This window comes from Cucumis melo, chromosome 4 (genome assembly GCF_025177605.1).
Source record: "Cucumis melo cultivar AY chromosome 4, USDA_Cmelo_AY_1.0, whole genome shotgun sequence".
In the NCBI taxonomy this organism is placed as follows: Eukaryota; Viridiplantae; Streptophyta; class Magnoliopsida; order Cucurbitales; family Cucurbitaceae; genus Cucumis; species Cucumis melo.
The window spans coordinates 34,772,733-34,788,922 of record NC_066860.1 but is presented as its reverse complement, the minus strand read 5'-3'; the positions used below and the strand labels follow the sequence as shown (position 1 = coordinate 34,788,922).

At 43.2% G+C, this 16,190-nt stretch overlaps 2 protein-coding genes across 5 annotated transcripts; one reads left to right on the top strand and one right to left on the bottom strand.

The window, feature by feature from the left end:
* Positions 1–276: 276 nt before the first annotated feature.
* Positions 277–4,371, top strand: LOC103487124 (uncharacterized). 3 transcript variants are annotated; one of them, XM_051084295.1, is made up of 3 exons: positions 2,364–3,228; positions 3,311–3,360; positions 4,174–4,371. In XM_051084295.1, exons 1-3 carry the CDS (start codon positions 3,132–3,134, stop codon positions 4,333–4,335), a joined length of 309 nt encoding a protein of 102 aa, XP_050940252.1. In that variant the 5' UTR covers positions 2,364–3,131; the 3' UTR covers positions 4,336–4,371. The 3 variants fall into 3 exon arrangements, 1 of the variants encoding a protein (XP_050940252.1); XR_007820481.1 differs by lacking the exons at positions 2,364–3,228; positions 3,311–3,360 and adding an exon at positions 277–1,932; XR_007820482.1 differs by having other exon boundaries at positions 3,315–4,371.
* Positions 4,372–11,950: 7,579 nt separating this feature from the next.
* Positions 11,951–16,155, bottom strand: LOC103486227 (uncharacterized). Of its 2 annotated transcripts, none has more exons than XM_008444098.3 (7): positions 15,746–16,155; positions 15,565–15,642; positions 15,343–15,449; positions 14,802–14,879; positions 14,511–14,612; positions 14,164–14,245; positions 11,951–12,303 (listed from the first exon to the last, which is right to left on the bottom strand). In XM_008444098.3, exons 1-7 carry the CDS (start codon positions 15,894–15,896, stop codon positions 12,185–12,187), a joined length of 717 nt encoding a protein of 238 aa, XP_008442320.1. In that variant the 5' UTR covers positions 15,897–16,155; the 3' UTR covers positions 11,951–12,184. The 2 variants fall into 2 exon arrangements, with proteins under 2 accessions (XP_008442320.1, XP_050940253.1); XM_051084296.1 differs by lacking the exon at positions 11,951–12,303 and adding an exon at positions 13,631–13,931 and having other exon boundaries at positions 15,746–16,099.
* Positions 16,156–16,190: the final 35 nt, after the last annotated feature.

The following is a 16,190-nucleotide window of genomic DNA, read 5'->3' as shown; positions in this document are numbered from 1 at the left end:
CAAATTCAACTTCAACAACATTCTCTACTTACTCGAACCCATTTTGGACGGGAAGAGAGTAGGGCAAGGAAGGAACTCCCACATTTCAAAAACCCCATGTCTTGGAAACGGAAAGCTCTCAGTAAATCCATGCTGTCTTTCATTTCTTTTAATCTTCTCAATCTGCTTCCTTGCTGGAACAATCTTGTCTAAAATGCTATGAAATCCATCACAAAAATCTCCTTTTATATATATATACACACATAAATAAAAAAGCGATTAACAAGATGTTTTCATTTCTGCAAATAACATTCGGATAATTGATATGCATTATCGATTCTGCTTTATATTATGGGTTTAACCCTCTCCTTGACGATATTGGGCCATATTAGCTATCAAAAGCCAAGGCCCAAACAACTTCGCCTTCGATTTTTTCATTATCGCATTGAGCCACGCCAGCTTCTCATCCAAAACATAAACTAATGCGTCTCGCCCTACCCCCCTCTATCCTCAAGCCTTGGGTTGCCAACTTCTTTGAAGAAAATGGTAGCCTAAGCGCCAATATACAATCCCATTCCATCCATACCGCTCACTATAATTTCACTCACAAACTGGAGACTCAGATCCCCACTAGAACGACCAGAATTAAATCGCTCCCAATACCGTTGGAAGAAGGGACTGAAATTTTCATGTCTCAGAAAGACTGTCAGATTCGAACTCGAAGCATATCTGAATTCAATTACCTGTTCATGGATTTCGTCTCAGAAAATCAGCCACATCATGCCCAGAAACTGTTGTCCAATATATCATCTTACGGTTTGGCCCCAAATTGTAGAACATATTTGATCATGATAAGATTCTATTGCAAGAAAGGAGAATTGGATAACGCAGGCAGGGTTTTGGAGCAAATGCTGGGAAGGGGTCATAACCCAAACGATGCGACCATCACAGTTCTCGTGAATGCTTTCTGCAAAAGGGGTAAAACGCAGAAGGCTTTAGAAATGGTTGAGCTGGTGGGAAGGAGGATTGGAGTTGGAGGCAGCAAGCCAACCGTTCAGGTTCAGACATACAATTGTTTGTTGAAAGGGCTATGTTACGTTGGAGAGTGGAAGAGGCCTGTGATGTTGACGAAAATGAAGAAGAATAGCTTGATACCCGACATTTACACGTATAAGGTTCTTATGGATGGCTTGTGTAAGGTCGGCAGATCAGACGAGGCATTGGAATTGCCCAATGAAGCAGAGGAAAATGGTTTAAAACCAAGTGTTGTCACTTTCAACACCCTCTTCAATGGCTATTGCAAGGAGGGCAGGCCAGTGGATGGAATCATGTGTTGAACAAAATGAGGCAAATCAACTGCACGCCTGATCGCATTACTTATACTACTCTGCTACACGGGCTCATAAGATGGGGTAAAATTCGAATAGCCTTGAAGACATACAAGGAAATGGTTAGTTCAGGCCACAGTATAGAACCAAAAATGATGAATACCTCCATCAGAGGGTTATGCAGGACATCCTTAAAAGAAAAGGATGTATTGGAAGATGCCCATCAACTGTTTAAGAAAATGAAGGACGACTTTCAAGTTATTGATCGGAGTACATATGCCCTGCTGATCCAAGCACTATGTTCAGCAAACATGATTTCGGAGGCACTTGCAAATTTGCATCATATGATTGAAAAAGGCTACCCTCCAACACCGATTATCATTGACGTTATTGTTCAAACACTTTGTCACAGGGGAAGCATCGACGAAACATCGTGTGTTTTGGGGCATGGAATCCCTTTCACAACGATTTCTTTTGACTTGTTAATGCATGAGCTTAATACACAGGGAATGTATATCAGTGCTTGAAATGTATATGCTTTGGCTTTGAAACAAGGTGATAACCCCACCAAGTCCCCGAGATAAGCAAACATATATCAATTGCTGTAACGCCCCGAAAATTTAAGGTAAAATTTTTCTCGTTTTATGAAAAATGCAAGTTGATATAATAATAATATAATAGTAATTATATTATTATTATTAATGATTATTTTATTGGTTATAATATTAATATTATAAATATTATTATTATTAATATTTATTTAATTGTTATAATATTAATATTATATATTATTATTATAAATTAATATTACAGAAATATTTTTATTTATAAAACAATAAAATAAATTATTTATTTATTTAATATTAATATTATTAATATATCATTATTATTACTTTATTATTATCATTATTATTTATATTTAATATATATCATTATTTAAGTTTTAAATTATTAATATTATAAATTATTAAGAATTATATTTATATATATATATATATATAACAATTTTTTTTTTTAAAACCCTACCTCGCGCGCCGCCTAACCCCCCCCCCCCCCTCGAAATTTCTTTTCTCTCCCGCCGCCGCCCATCCATTTCCTTCTTCTTCTTCTCCCTTCCTCGCCCGTCACCGCCAGCCATCTCTCCCTTCGTTTTCTCCTTCTCCTTCGTGCTCTTCTCCATCTCAGCCACCATCACCCATCGTCTCCATCTCCGTCGGCGTGTGTAGGTTCACCGGTCGTCGTCCGCCGCGGCTCCCCATCCATTTCCGATTTCCTTCTCGGCCTCACACAACGGCAGATCTGCCGCCGCTCATCGCCGCTCCACGAAACAGCCAGCTCCGTTCCTCGTGCTTCGTCCGCGAAGCGCCGCCGCCGTTGTTCGCCGGAAGAAAGGATCACCGAAACCGCGGCTACCATTTTCTTCGTCCAACCCGACCCGGCTCCAAGTCGGCTGTCCAAGCCGAGCCGAGATCGCTGCCAAGCCGAGCCACAATCCCTGTTCAAGCCGAGCCGCCAGCCGCTTCAAGCCGAGCCGCCAGCCGCTTCAAGCCGAGCCGCCAGCCGCCAGCCGCTTCAAGCCGAGCCGCCAGCCGCTTCAAGCCGAGCCGTGAGCCGAGTGAGCCGAGCCGCGAGCCGAGTGAGCCGAGGCGCGAGCCGAGTGAGCCGAGCCGCGAGCCGAACCAAGCCGAGCCGAGCCGAGCCGAGCCGAGCCACCTAAGCCTTCTTTCCTCCACTTCGGTTCACGGTGAGTCTTCGGTAAGGATTGTTTTGATGAATTCCCTAATGTTACCTCGTCCGATTCGAGTTTGAATGTTGGATTAAGATATGGCCCTACTTTTCTCCCTTGAAGGTAGTGCAGAGTTGACGCTTAAGTTCTCGGGTTCCGCGGCAGACCTAGTTGGAGTTAGCTTCCTTTCCTTGGGTAAGTCAACGGATGTCGCTTCCGACCTTTCTTTAACGACTGCTACAAAAAAATCTTCAACTAAAACTTTCGTGTTCGCTAGGTAGATCTGTCGAGCGCGGTTTTCGATCGAGGGGTATAACCGAGTTTCAGGTAAGGGTTTTCCTACTACTGGACCCCGAGTCCAGGCTAAGACCGTAGTAATCCACAGGGGATTACACGTTAGTGACTGTACTGAATATCTGTATGCGTGTTGACTGTTAAGTACTGATATTATTTTCGGTCTGATGAAAATATACTGTGACTGCTGTTGTGGATTGAAATTATATGTTGATGGACCTTAAAGTTACGGTTAGTATGTATTAAACTCTGGTCTGGATGTGGTTCATGGAGTTTGGATGGGGAAAGACAGTGAGTCCGGTTTTGGTTGATTAGTCGATTGGGCCTAGGGTTTCCCTATTGGTGTACGAATCGGTAATGCATATAGCAACTGAGGGTGTAGATGTTTAGACCTATACTATCTGACTGACAAAGCCTATGGCGGAACTGTAATAGGAATGCCGTTGTGATGTGACTGATGTAGATAGTTTGGTAAGGGCTGAGGGGTAACGGTTAGCTTCATCTATGGGGTAGTGTACCTTACTGATGTGTGCATCCTTCGGGAGCACTAGACTGATATGTGCATCCTTCGGGAGCACTAGACCGATATGTGCATCCTTCGGGAGCACTAGACTGATATGTGCATCCTTCGGGAGCACTAGACTGATATGTGCGTCCTTCGGGAGCACTAGACTGATATGTGCATCCTTCGGGAGCACTAGACTGATATGTGCGTTCTACGGAACCACTAGACTGTTATGTAGGGTACCCCCGAATAGGAAGTTAACTGTTGTTCCCTAACGGGCCCAGTAGTGGGTCCCTTACTGGGTATGTTTATACTCACCCTTTCTCTTCTTTAACTTTCAGGTAGGGTTACAGCGAGGGGCAGACCGACGAGAGGCAGGAAGGATGCGTGAAGGCCATATGGACGCGTCCGTTTTTCTTTCGCTTCCGCTATGTTTTTTGTCAGAATATTTTGATTGTGATTTTTGGACTGGTGACTTGACATTTTATTTTGTGACTTTTTGAGTTATTAAAAATAGGGCCCGAAACTGTCTTTTGTAAGGTTTATAATGTTTTACTGAATCGTATCTGGTCTGTTTTAAATTTTATTTTGAATGGTCGAGTTTTGGTATTTGGTAGTGACCTCAGCTTAGTCCGGAAAAGTTGGGTCGTTACAGTTGGTATCAGAGCCTAAGTTTTAGGTTCTGTAGACTGACTTATAATGTGAGTCTGTGTTTTGTGTCCTTATGGCTGAAACGATCCTTGCCGCTCGTCAGGTACGCTCTCATGAAAGTATATGTATAACTCTACATGCATTACCTTACCTAAGTTAAACTGCAATTTCAATTACCAATTTATGACTTAAGGAATTGTTGGTGGTTATTAGGAAAATGCCACCAAGGAGAGGTGCACGAAGGGGTGGCCGAGGAGGCCGAGGAAGGGGAGCAGGACGCGTTCAGCCTGAGGTGCAGCCTGTAGCCCAAGCCCCTGACCCGGTTGCGCCAGTTACTCATGCGGACCTAGCCGCCATGGAGCAGAGGTTTAGAGATATGATTATGCAAATGCGGGAGCAGCAGAAGCCTGCCTCGCCAACTCCGGCGCCAGCTCCAGCGCCAGCTCCAGCACCAGTTCCTGCCCCAGCCCCGGCTCCGGTACCAGTTGCACCCCAGTTTGTGCCGGATCAGTTGTCAGCAGAGGCTAAGCACCTGAGGGATTTCAGGAAGTATAATCCCACGACGTTCGATGGGTCTTTGGAGGACCCCACCAGAGCTCAGATGTGGCTATCGTCCTTGGAGACCATATTTCGTTACATGAAATGCCCTGAGGATCAGAAAGTGCAGTGTGCTGTTTTTATGTTGACTGACAGAGGTACTGCCTGGTGGGAGACTACAGAGAGGATGCTAGGTGGTGATGTGAGTCAGATCACGTGGCAGCAGTTCAAGGAGAGTTTCTATGCGAAATTCTTCTCTGCCAGTTTGAGAGATGCCAAGCGGCAGGAGTTTCTGAACCTAGAGCAGGGTGACATGACAGTGGAGCAGTATGATGCGGAATTTGACATGTTATCCCGCTTCGCTCCCGAGATGATAGCGACTGAGGCGGCCAGAGCTGACAAGTTTGTTAGAGGCCTCCGACTGGACATTCAGGGTTTGGTCCGAGCTTTCAGACCCGCTACTCATGCCGATGCACTGCGCCTGGCAGTGGATCTCAGTTTACAGGAGAGGGCCAACTCGTCTAAGACCGCTGGTAGAGGTTCGACGTCGGGACAGAAGAGGAAGGCTGAGCAGCAGCCTGTTCCAATACCACAGCGGAATTTCAGACCAGGTGGTGAGTTTCGCAGCTTCCAGCAGAAACCTTTTGAAGCAGGGGAGGCTGCCAGAGGGAAGCCGTTGTGTACCACTTGTGGGAAGCACCATCTGGGCCGTTGCTTATTCGGGACCAGGACCTGCTTTAAGTGCAGGCAAGAGGGTCATACAGCTGACAGATGCCCGTTGAGAGTCACGGGGATCGCGCAGAATCAGGGAGCAGGTGCTCCACATCAGGGTAGAGTCTTTGCTACCAACAGGACTGAGGCAGAGAAGGCGGGCACAGTAGTGACAGGTACGCTCCCAGTGTTGGGGCATTACGCCTTAGTTTTGTTTGATTCGGGTTCGTCACATTCTTTCATCTCTTCCGCATTTGTGTCGCATGCCCGCTTAGAGGTTGAGCCCTTACACCATGTTCTGTCAGTATCTACTCCTTCCGGGGAATGTATGTTGTCGAAGGAAAAGGTGAAGGCATGTCAGATTGAGTTAGCAGGCCATGCGATCGAGGTAACGCTGATAGTTCTGGATATGCTGGACTTTGATGTAATCCTGGGTATGGATTGGTTGGCCGCCAACCACGCCAGCATAGATTGTTCACGTAAGGAGGTAACGTTTAACCCCCCCTCGATGGCCAGTTTTAAATTTAAGGGAGGAGGGTTAAAGTCGTTGCCTCAGGTAATCTCAGCCATCAGGGCCAGTAAACTGCTCAGTCAGGGTACTTGGGGTATCTTAGCGAGTGTGGTGGATACTAGAGAGGCGGATGTATCCCTGTCATCAGAACCAGTAGTGAGGGACTATCCGGACGTTTTTCCTGAGGAACTTCCAGGATTACCTCCGCACAGGGAGGTTGAGTTTGCCATAGAGTTGGAGCCAGGCACGGTTCCTATATCCAGAGCCCCTTACAGAATGGCCCCCGCAGAATTGAAAGAACTGAAGGTACAGTTACAGGAATTGCTTGATAAGGGATTCATTCGACCGAGCGTGTCACCTTGGGGTGCGCCAGTCTTATTCGTTAAGAAGAAGGATGGGTCGATGCGTCTATGCATTGACTATAGGGAGTTGAACAAAGTAACGGTAAAGAACAGATATCCCTTACCCAGGATAGACGATCTATTTGACCAGTTACAGGGAGCCACAGTGTTCTCTAAGATTGATCTTCGGTCAGGATATCATCAGCTGAGGATTAAGGAGGAGGATATACCGAAGACAGCATTTCGATCCAGATATGGACACTACGAGTTTATTGTGATGTCTTTTGGTTTGACGAATGCTCCGGCGGTGTTTATGGACTTGATGAACAGAGTGTTCAGGGAGTTCCTAGATACTTTCGTGATTGTGTTTATCGACGATATCTTGATATACTCTAAGACGGAGGCCGAACACGAGGGGCATTTACGTATGGTTTTGCAAACACTTCGGGATAATAAGTTGTACGCAAAGTTCTCGAAGTGCGAGTTTTGGCTGAAGCAGGTGTCCTTTCTGGGCCACGTGGTTTCTAAGGCTGGAGTCTCTGTGGATCCAGCTAAGATAGAGGCAGTCACTGGTTGGACCCGACCTTCCACAGTCAGTGAGGTTCGTAGCTTTCTGGGTTTAGCAGGCTATTATCGACGGTTTGTGGAGAACTTTTCTCGTATAGCTACTCCTCTTACTCAGTTGACAAGAAAGGGAGCTCCTTTTGTTTGGAGCAAGGCATGTGAGGACAGTTTCCAGACCCTTAAACAGAAGCTAGTTACCGCACCAGTCCTCACGGTACCCGATGGTTCTGGCAGTTTCGTGATTTATAGTGATGCTTCCAAGAAAGGTTTGGGTTGTGTTTTGATGCAGCAGGGTAAGGTGGTCGCTTATGCGTCTCGTCAGTTGAAGAGTCATGAGCAGAACTACCCTACACATGATCTAGAGTTGGCAGCAGTGGTTTTTGCTTTGAAAATATGGAGGCATTATTTATATGGTGAAAAGATACAGATATTCACAGATCATAAGAGCTTGAAATACTTCTTTACTCAGAAAGAATTGAATATGAGACAGCGAAGGTGGCTTGAGTTAGTGAAGGACTACGATTGTGAGATACTGTATCATCCAGGCAAGGCAAATGTGGTAGCTGATGCTCTTAGTAGGAAAGTGTCACATTCGGCAGCACTTATTACCCGGCAGGCCCCATTGCATCGGGATCTCGAGCGGGCTGAGATTGCAGTGTCAGTGGGGGCAGTTACTACGCAGTTAGCCCAGTTGACGGTACAGCCGACTTTGAGGCAGAGGATCATTGATGCTCAGAGTAACGATCCTTATCTGGTTGAGAAACGTGGCCTAGCAGAGGCAGGGCAAACGGCTGAGTTCTCGTTATCCTCTGATGGTGGACTGTTATTTGAGGGACGCCTCTGTGTTCCGTCAGATGGTGTGATTAAGACAGAATTATTATCTGAGGCGCACAGCTCCCCATTTTTCCATGCACCCAGGTAGTACGAAGATGTATCAGGACCTGAAGCGAGTTTATTGGTGGCGTAGCATGAAGAGGGAAGTAGCAGAATTTGTTAGTAAATGCTTGGTGTGCCAGCAGGTTAAGGCACCAAGGCAGAAACCAGCTGGTTTATTACAACCCTTGAGCATACCGGAATGGAAGTGGGAGAACGTGTCCATGGATTTCATTACAGGGCTACCGAGAACTCTGAAGGGTTTTACAGTGATTTGGGTTGTGGTGGACAGACTTACTAAGTCAGCGCACTTTGTTCCGGGTAAATCCACCTATACTGCTAGTAAGTGGGCACAGTTGTACTTGTCTGAGATAGTGAGATTACATGGAGTGCCAGTGTCGATTGTTTCTGATAGAGATGCCCGTTTCACTTCCAAATTTTGGAAGGGTTTGCAGACTGCTATGGGCACGAGGTTGGACTTTAGTACGGCTTTCCATCCACAGACTGACGGTCAGACTGAGCGTCTGAATCAGGTTTTAGAGGATATGTTGCGGGCGTGTGCATTGGAATTTCCAGGTAGCTGGGACTCCCACTTACATTTGATGGAATTTGCTTATAATAACAGTTATCAGGCTACTATTGGCATGGCACCGTTTGAGGCCCTGTACGGCAGATGTTGTAGATCCCCGATTTGCTGGGGTGAGGTGGGTGAGCAGAGATTGATGGGTCCTGAGTTAGTCCAGTCTACTAACGAAGCTATACAGAAGATTAGATCACGCATGCATACCGCTCAGAGTAGACAGAAGAGTTATGCAGATGTGAGGCGGAAGGACCTTGAGTTCGAGATAGGGGATAAGGTGTTCTTAAAGGTAGCACCTATGAAAGGTGTCTTGCGTTTTGAAAGGAGAGGAAAGTTGAGTCCCCGTTTTGTTGGGCCATTTGAGATTCTGGAGCGGATTGGCCCTGTAGCTTATCGCTTGGCGTTGCCTCCATCACTCTCGGCAGTCCATGATGTGTTTCACGTTTCTATGTTGAGGAAGTATGTGCCAGATCCCTCCCATGTAGTGGATTACGAGCCACTAGAGATTGATGAAAACTTGAGCTATGTTGAACAACCTGTTGAAGTGCTGGCTAGAGAGGTGAAGACGTTGAGAAATAAACAAATTCCTCTAGTTAAAGTCTTATGGCGGAATCACCGGGTAGAAGAGGCTACATGGGAGCGTGAAGATGACATGAGGTCCCGTTATCCCGAACTGTTCGAGGAATAAAACTTTCGAGGACGAAAGTTCCCTAAGGAGGGAAGAATGTAACGCCCCGAAAATTTAAGGTAAAATTTTTCTCGTTTTATGAAAAATGCAAGTTGATATAATAATAATATAATAGTAATTATATTATTATTATTAATGATTATTTTATTGGTTATAATATTAATATTATAAATATTATTATTATTAATATTTATTTAATTGTTATAATATTAATATTATATATTATTATTATAAATTAATATTACAGAAATATTTTTATTTATAAAACAATAAAATAAATTATTTATTTATTTAATATTAATATTATTAATATATCATTATTATTACTTTATTATTATCATTATTATTTATATTTAATATATATCATTATTTAAGTTTTAAATTATTAATATTATAAATTATTAAGAATTATATTTATATATATATATATATATAACAATTTTTTTTTTTTAAAACCCTACCTCGCGCGCCGCCTAACCCCCCCCCCTCGAAATTTCTTTTCTCTCCCGCCGCCGCCCATCCATTTCCTTCTTCTTCTTCTCCCTTCCTCGCCCGTCACCGCCAGCCATCTCTCCCTTCGTTTTCTCCTTCTCCTTCGTGCTCTTCTCCATCTCAGCCACCATCACCCATCGTCTCCATCTCCGTCGGCGTGTGTAGGTTCACCGGTCGTCGTCCGCCGCGGCTCCCCATCCATTTCCGATTTCCTTCTCGGCCTCACACAACGGCAGATCTGCCGCCGCTCATCGCCGCTCCACGAAACAGCCAGCTCCGTTCCTCGTGCTTCGTCCGCGAAGCGCCGCCGCCGTTGTTCGCCGGAAGAAAGGATCACCGAAACCGCGGCTACCATTTTCTTCGTCCAACCCGACCCGGCTCCAAGTCGGCTGTCCAAGCCGAGCCGAGATCGCTGCCAAGCCGAGCCACAATCCCTGTTCAAGCCGAGCCGCCAGCCGCTTCAAGCCGAGCCGCCAGCCGCTTCAAGCCGAGCCGCCAGCCGCCAGCCGCTTCAAGCCGAGCCGCCAGCCGCTTCAAGCCGAGCCGTGAGCCGAGTGAGCCGAGCCGCGAGCCGAGTGAGCCGAGGCGCGAGCCGAGTGAGCCGAGCCGCGAGCCGAACCAAGCCGAGCCGAGCCGAGCCGAGCCGAGCCGAGCCACCTAAGCCTTCTTTCCTCCACTTCGGTTCACGGTGAGTCTTCGGTAAGGATTGTTTTGATGAATTCCCTAATGTTACCTCGTCCGATTCGAGTTTGAATGTTGGATTAAGATATGGCCCTACTTTTCTCCCTTGAAGGTAGTGCAGAGTTGACGCTTAAGTTCTCGGGTTCCGCGGCAGACCTAGTTGGAGTTAGCTTCCTTTCCTTGGGTAAGTCAACGGATGTCGCTTCCGACCTTTCTTTAACGACTGCTACAAAAAAATCTTCAACTAAAACTTTCGTGTTCGCTAGGTAGATCTGTCGAGCGCGGTTTTCGATCGAGGGGTATAACCGAGTTTCAGGTAAGGGTTTTCCTACTACTGGACCCCGAGTCCAGGCTAAGACCGTAGTAATCCACAGGGGATTACACGTTAGTGACTGTACTGAATATCTGTATGCGTGTTGACTGTTAAGTACTGATATTATTTTCGGTCTGATGAAAATATACTGTGACTGCTGTTGTGGATTGAAATTATATGTTGATGGACCTTAAAGTTACGGTTAGTATGTATTAAACTCTGGTCTGGATGTGGTTCATGGAGTTTGGATGGGGAAAGACAGTGAGTCCGGTTTTGGTTGATTAGTCGATTGGGCCTAGGGTTTCCCTATTGGTGTACGAATCGGTAATGCATATAGCAACTGAGGGTGTAGATGTTTAGACCTATACTATCTGACTGACAAAGCCTATGGCGGAACTGTAATAGGAATGCCGTTGTGATGTGACTGATGTAGATAGTTTGGTAAGGGCTGAGGGGTAACGGTTAGCTTCATCTATGGGGTAGTGTACCTTACTGATGTGTGCATCCTTCGGGAGCACTAGACTGATATGTGCATCCTTCGGGAGCACTAGACCGATATGTGCATCCTTCGGGAGCACTAGACTGATATGTGCATCCTTCGGGAGCACTAGACTGATATGTGCGTCCTTCGGGAGCACTAGACTGATATGTGCATCCTTCGGGAGCACTAGACTGATATGTGCGTTCTACGGAACCACTAGACTGTTATGTAGGGTACCCCCGAATAGGAAGTTAACTGTTGTTCCCTAACGGGCCCAGTAGTGGGTCCCTTACTGGGTATGTTTATACTCACCCTTTCTCTTCTTTAACTTTCAGGTAGGGTTACAGCGAGGGGCAGACCGACGAGAGGCAGGAAGGATGCGTGAAGGCCATATGGACGCGTCCGTTTTTCTTTCGCTTCCGCTATGTTTTTTGTCAGAATATTTTGATTGTGATTTTTGGACTGGTGACTTGACATTTTATTTTGTGACTTTTTGAGTTATTAAAAATAGGGCCCGAAACTGTCTTTTGTAAGGTTTATAATGTTTTACTGAATCGTATCTGGTCTGTTTTAAATTTTATTTTGAATGGTCGAGTTTTGGTATTTGGTAGTGACCTCAGCTTAGTCCGGAAAAGTTGGGTCGTTACAATTGCCCAGCCGATTAAATAGCAAAATTAAGTTTTATGCAAACGCAATTATCAATTTTCTGCCGATGATTGAATTACTTCTCGCATACTTTCAGATACAACTTAACTGCTTCACAATAATTTGGTTTAGGGTAAAAAAAATCCAAATCCTAATGGTAAAAAAATAAAACTGGGAGACAATCTTTGCAGCTCCATTGCGGATCTTTCACGTGCTCAATCTACAAAGAGACCGACTGACTAAGCATTCTCACCAATGGGTTTTAACTATTAGGTGTGTCAAATTCATGCTCGGCTCGTGTATTGTCCAGTCCTTGTATCTATCATAATACTATCGCCTACATTTATAAACAGAGGGACATTAACAACGGCACCAGTTTCAAGTGTAGCGGGCTTCGAACCACCTGCCAGTGAAATGTCAACTTCAATTAGAAAATGGCTGTCAATATATATATACTGGCTGGAGGGTGGGGGGAGAGAACAGAATGGCAGATGGATCAAAAATATCAATTTGTATGTCCATGACCAGGAAATTAATGTCAATAGCAACCCATCCACAAATCATATGATTGCGGATCAAGATGATCAATGTTCTTCATGAATTAGATTTATGAAGCTTAAGATTAGGACATCATACTTATATTTGGTATGTAGCTTTCTTTATTCTAAATCACGGATTTGCTAATTACAGGGGCTACATGAACCAAATTACATAAATTAAAGTTACGGAACCTACATCTAAAAAATTATAAACGCACAAGCTAAAAATAAAGTATACAGATTCAGCCGGTTACAGTTGCTTTCCAATACAGGACACAGCATAAATTATGTGAACCTAGTAATTTCACCCCATATTAAACCTACGATGAGCGAAATAGTTCCTGATTGATACATGACACAATACTCAGATAACTACATGTTGTAGTTCATGGTTGATGCATTATCCAAACAGTTACATGTTGTAGTTTTTGGTTGATGCATTTTCTAAACAATTACATGTTGTAGTTCTTGGTTAATACTACATCCAAAAAACTAATGTGACAAAAAAACTCATTATGCAGGTCATGTATCAACCAAGAAAAATCTATCGATGTAAAATGAAAGTTTGGCCATAAGTTATCATAGTGCTAGAAATGAGCCAAGCACATATTTTTTGTTTCCAAAATAAATAATTCGTTAGTATGATAATTTAGGGTTTGCTAGATAACCATTTGATTTTGTATTTTCAGTTTTTACAAACTGAACCTATAAACACTACTTCTATCTATGATTTTCTTTTTTATATAATCTACTTTTAACAAGTAGATTAAAAAACCAAGTCAAGTTTCGAAAACTAAAGAAAAAAAAAGATTTATGATTTGGTTAATTCACGTGTTTCTTTAGGAAAGATAAAAACCATTATGAAGAAATGGTGTGAAACTAATAATCATGGTTGACCTAGAGATGAAAAAGGGTCAACGGGCTTAACAAATAAACAACTTTTTCATTCTTTCTCAGTGAAATTTATCTATTTTCATCCAAAAATGTAACTCGCTAAGATTTAATATTCTACGAGTTTTCTTAGCACTTAAATATGTTTATCAAATGGGCCATCAATTATTATATTAATGCAATTACGAGTAATAATATACATACATACACATATATATTGTTAACGTCAAGATATCTAAGATAATAGATATATATCAATGCAATTACAATTAAAGATGTGATCAAGATTTAAACATCGAGTGGCAAAAATGATGCTTTATTACTTGATGACGTGCTAAAACTCCACCATTGCTTCACAAAATCACTATACCTTCGTGATATTTGTGAACTTGTCTATAATAAATGACAATTTAAAAGTATCCATTAGCTTTTCTAAAAATTGTAAAACAGACGACATTTTAATCCTTGTCTCCTGAAGAATCACAAAGTATGAAATGCTAAAAGGAAACATCCTGGTGCTTCCACAATTAGCAAAATCCCCTCAGATCCGGACATAAAACTCCATTACAAGTGTTGAAACCAACCCAAAGCAATAACTTCTCTGTTCTCCAAATTATTTCGATAATTAATAACCATTAACTTAGTGTTCAACATCCAAATGTTAGAAGTTAGTAATCTAATGGTATTAAGAGATTGGTTTAGTACACTAATCTCGACCCGCTCAAAACTGTTTGTCATATTTTAGCCCACTTGAATTCGAATAACCTCATCTAGCAGCAAATCGTTAATAAAGCACTCAAAAAAATCCTTCAAGACAAGTAAAATCGTGGTACCTTGTGCCGTGTCACCTTTCAGTCCAGGATCAACGTCAACCACAGTCAACTGAATTGTGATGGGAACCTCAAAATCAATGACCTAAAAGAGGGAAGCAGGCAAAAGAAATGAGAAAAATTAAAGAATTCTTATCATCATATTTCATTCTTGTTAACTGAAGACTGACATAGTGGCACTTTGTAGAAACTCGAAAGCGAAGGCATGAGATGTGACACGTTCATCAAATTAAAAGCTGCTAAATCTTATCAAGGCGTGATGTGAACTATTTAAAAACAGCATGATCAACAACTCTATTTGTGCAACCCATGCCTATCAAAACTCAACCTATCCAATCGATAGAAGTTACCTTCCCATTCCAAAACAGTACGACACAGTCCATTCCTTCTTTTAGCCACTTTGTCCTATCACCAACGTCTGCTGCATTCAGGCGTATCTCTTCATACGTATTCTGTAAGACGAGCAACTTAGACTCATTTCATGCTGGTGAGACTAGCAAACAAAAATTTATTTGCGAAGTAGCTTTCCTTAGAACGTGACTGTGAGAAGAGCTGCCCCACATGTCAAATCATGTAATGAGAAATTTGAGAAAGGTGTTAATGACAACCAAATCATAAGCATATATATACAGTTTATATACCAGGTCCATGAAAACAAACTGGGAACCGTCTTTGTAAGTGAACTGCTTGACTTCCTTGTATACATTGGCCTCTTCAAGCTGGAAAGACGTAATGCATAAATACATAATAATGAACGTAGAAGAAAATATGAGAAGGAATATCACACTTATAGCACAACTTTTACGGAATCTAGAATTATGAGACGAACATTTGGGGGGCACAATTCATTTCCTGTTGTGGTTATAGCGTCCTGCTTTTTACCTAGTAAATCTAGCACATAGAACACCTTTGATTTTTACATAGTCGCAAATTACATTATGTAACAGGCTAGGTGTGTCAATTTTACACCCGAGGAAAATTCCTTCTTCCCAACTTTTTGGAAACGAGTCTTTATGAGTAGCTAGAGAACTTCCATGACTTTCAAATATGAATGAAATAAAAGCTGAATCAGGCATCAGAGTTCAATTTTAGCATCAGAGTTCAACAGGAAATGAGTGGATGAGTTTTAACCGTTTAGTAGAGATTAGAGGTCGATGAGCAGATCATAAGTCTTCTACTCACCGAACTTCCTGCTCGAAAAGTCTTCTCAACCGTATTTCCGGTCACGTAATTGCGAATTTTGGTCCTTACAAAAGCTGCTCCTTTGCCAGGCTTAACATGAAGGAACTCTATCCAAAAAGGAGGGGAGGGGAAGGGTCAAGTACAACTACGAGTCTCTCCAATCAAGCAGCAATAAAATGATGATTGGGGAGAAGGAAAATTAGAGTAGAGAAAGAAAAGAACCTAATACCCGCCAAGGAGCTCCATCCACTTCAAGATTGGTGCCAACTTTGATGTCGTTGCTAGTTAACGCATAAATCCCTGAAAGTGAAACAAAAATTAGAATGGTAGAGCCGTGAGAATGAGATACTTAGAAGAAGATTCAGAAATGAAAAATGTTGAATTGGGGAACGGAATGGTTTACTGAAAAATCCGGTACGCGAACTTGGGGAGGAAGAGCGCGAGGTTCGAAAAACGGGGGACTTCAAAGGAAGCGAAAGGGAAGTCTTTGAGGATGAGGTGCGGGCGAGAAAAGCAGAAACCAACGAGGCATTACAGAGGAGAGTTCCAGCCATGGGTGGGGGGGTCTCGGCAACTATATGTAATTGTACAAACTGCTTTATTCTTAGCCTGAACCTGAAATGAAGCGTCCAAGATAAGGACTGTTAGCCGGGAGGTGCAGGATTGGGTCCGGCGGATGGATGAACTTACTTAAAAGGGGAACTTCGTGTACGCGGATTGACAGACAATAGGGGACAATTATGGAGCCGAGGGAGGGATAAAATAGTCTAATTAAGATTAACAATGTTCTCTTCTGTTTCTACCTCAACATTTAACGCACGCATTGTCTTTTTGTTAAGCCAAACTTA